Here is a 2,967-nt window from a genome sequence, read left to right as displayed (position 1 = left end):
GTTGGGCTCGTGACATGCGAGCTGGGCTCGTGACATGCGAGTTGGGCTCGTGACATGCGAGCTGGGCTCGTGACATACGAGCTGGGCTCACGTGACCACATGCGGGCTGGGCTCACGTGACCACATGCGAGCTGGGCTCATGACAAGTGAGCCGGGCTCACACATGCGAGTTAGGCTCACACATGGGAGCTGGGTTCACATTTGCCATCTGGGATCTCATATGCGAGCTGGGCTCACACATGCGAGCTGGGCTCACACATACGAGCTGGGCTCACACATGCGAGCTGGGTTCATATTTTCCATCTGGGTTCTCATATGTAAGCTGGGCTCATATTTGCCATCTGGGCTCTCATATGCGAGCTGGGCTCGGTTGTCCACACACGAGGTGGGCTCAGATGATAGCACGCGAGGTGGGCTTAGGTGTCCATACGTGAGGTGGGCTGAGGTGTCCACACGGGAGGTGGGCTCAGATGACTTCACGCGAGCTGGGCTCAGATGATAGCACGCGAGGTGGGCTTAGTTATCCACACGCGAGGTGGGCTCAGATGACTTCACGCGAGCTGGGCTCGGTTGCCCACACGTGGGCTGGGCTCGGTTGCCCACACGCGGGCTGGGCTCAAGTGCCCACATGCGGGCTGGGCCCATGAGCCCACATCTTATGAAATCAAAGGTAAAATTGTATTTATTGGTTAAAAAGGAAGGCGGTGCGGGCCGAGGCCGCCAGGCCGGCCCGCATTAGAGGACTTTGTGTTCGACATGAAAAGTGGCTCATAGATGACTGAGTTGCTCGTAAATTTCGGGGCCGACACGGGTTATTGCTATAATTATGGGAAGAGATACGGAGATGTCGTGAGATTATAGGAAGCGTGTGGAGCCGATCGAGATTTACGTGACTAATTGGCTGAAGGCCTGACTTTATCGTGGGCTTGGGCTGTACGGGTTGGAGAACCCTAACCCTAGCCTACGTGACTTGTTCCCCAAGAACTACGTGAGGGTTGATCCCTATAAATAGGGTACGTAGGCACTTGTATGAGAGATGGGTCGACACTTGACAGAGAATAACAAACCCTATTCTTTCTTAAGGAGTCAACATACAAGCTCAGCCACCACCTAACAACCTTCCTCCCCCCTCAAACACCGTCCTTAATCTTTGTTCCGCCCATTAACCTCCACACCACTGTTATACGAAATTCTCCCTATAACAATTGGCGCTGGAAGGAGGGGCTCATCTTAGGGAGAAGAGATGACCAAAGAAAGCAAGCAAGCGGCGACACCAGAAATGTGTGTTTGGGGTCGAATCGGGGAAGTTTTTGGGATTTATTGTCAACCATAGAGGCATTGAGGCCAGTTCAGCCAAGATACAAGCCCTACTCGAGATGAGGTCCCCTCGACGGGTGAAGGATGTTCAAAGCTTAACGGGACGAGTGGCTGCCTTGAATCGCTTCGTCTCAAAATCCTCCAATAAATGCCAATAGTTCTTCAAAGCAATTAAAGGAGCGGGGAGGGATTTTAAGTGGACCGAAGAATGTGAGGAAGCCTTTCAGAACATAAAGAAGCATCTCAGCAACCCTCCAATGTTGTCCAACCCAAAGGCAGGAGATACTTTGATCCTATACTTGGTTGGCTCCGACTTTACAATAAGTGCGGTATTAGTCCGAGAGGAGGATGGTGTCCAGCTCCCGGTATATTATGTGAGTAAAAGGCTAGCCGATGCCGAGACTCGATACACAAGCCTCGAAAAGCTAGCATATGCATTGATCTTGGCCTCCCGAAAACTCAGGCCCTATTTTCAGGCACACAGGATAGAAGTGCGAACCTCCTACCCCCTCAGACAAGTGATGCATAAACCAGAGTCTTCTGGTTGAATTTTGAAGTGGACGGTTGAGCTCGGCCAATTCGAGGTGGATTATAAGCCAAGGACTGCGATCAAAGGCCAAGCGCTGGCCGATTTTTTGCTAGAATTTCCTCCACATCAAGAGGTGGAGCCGGGAGCCCTTATTGTTATACCTAGAACAGAAGAAGTTGGACTGGAGAGACAAAATAGTGCCCCATTGTGGAGCCTATTTGTGGATGGAGCCTCTAACTGTGATGGAGCAGGAGCTGGAATTGAGCTAATCAGCCCAGAGGCACACAAGATCAGACGTGTGACCCATCTGGCCTTTCATGCAACCAACAATGATGCCGAGTATGAGGCCCTGATCAACGGTCTCAAGCTAGCTTTGGAAATGAAGGTCGAGAATTTGAATGTGTTTAGTGACTCCATGATTGTGGTCTATCAAATAAACGGGGGGTATCAAGCTAAGGAGCCGAGAACAGAGCTTTACCTGAAGTGCGCACAGAGGATAATCGCGAGGTTCAACGAGATGAGGCTGGAACTAATCCCGCGAGGGCAGAATGAAGGCGCGGACAAGCTAGCTAAGCTCGGCTCACGCCGCAAGAGCACTTTGCTAGGGACCGTGCCCCTTGATATATAGAAACAACCCAGTGTGCCCGAGCACGAGGTGGGCAGCCTCAGTAATGAGCTCGGCCCCAAGTGGATGACACCTATTCTAGCATACATAAAAGAAGGTTCACTTCCAGACGAAAAAAATGAGGCAAGGAGGATAAAATACAAAGCAGCCCGCTATGTGATATACGACGGGATTCTATACAGAAGAGGGTTCAGTGTGCCTCTCCTCAAATGCATAGATGGAGATGAATGCAACTACATCCTAAGGGAAGTACACGAGGGCATTTGTGGCAATCACTCGGGGGGTAGCTCTCTAGCTCAGAAAATCCTCCGTCAAGGCTACTACTGGCCAACGCTGAAAAAAGATGCCTTTGAATTCTCCCGAGCTTGTGATAAGTGTCAGCGATATGCCAATTATTACAACAGCCCCGTGGCCTCTCTCACATCCCTAATGAGCCCCTGGCCCTTCTCCATGTGGGGAATTGATCTGATTGGGGAACTCCCGAAGGCCAGGGGAG

General features: G+C 51.3%; 1 protein-coding gene across 1 annotated transcript; it reads left to right on the top strand.

The window, feature by feature from the left end:
- The first annotated feature begins 277 nt into the window (after window positions 1-277).
- Window positions 278-2,474, top strand: LOC141690618 (uncharacterized). Its single transcript, XM_074495402.1, has 2 exons — window positions 278-460; window positions 1,875-2,474. Exons 1-2 carry the CDS (start codon window positions 278-280, stop codon window positions 2,472-2,474), a joined length of 783 nt encoding a protein of 260 aa, XP_074351503.1.
- Window positions 2,475-2,967: the final 493 nt, after the last annotated feature.

Source organism: Apium graveolens, chromosome 10 (assembly GCF_009905375.1).
Source record: "Apium graveolens cultivar Ventura chromosome 10, ASM990537v1, whole genome shotgun sequence".
Lineage (NCBI taxonomy): Eukaryota > Viridiplantae > Streptophyta > Magnoliopsida > Apiales > Apiaceae > Apium > Apium graveolens.
The sequence above is the reverse complement of the archived record's forward strand: the minus strand, read 5'-3'. Positions and strand labels throughout refer to the sequence as shown.

What these genes read in the sequence shown, in the direction of transcription:
- LOC141690618 (XM_074495402.1), top strand. Translation starts at nt 278, where the DNA reads ATGCGAGCTGGGTTCATATTTTCCATCTGGGTTCTCATATGTAAGCTG. An exon ending in CTGAGGTGTCCACACGGGAG is followed by an intron (nt 461 to 1,874) that starts GTGGGCTCAGAT and finishes TGAATTTTGAAG; the next exon opens with TGGACGGTTGAGCTCGGCCA.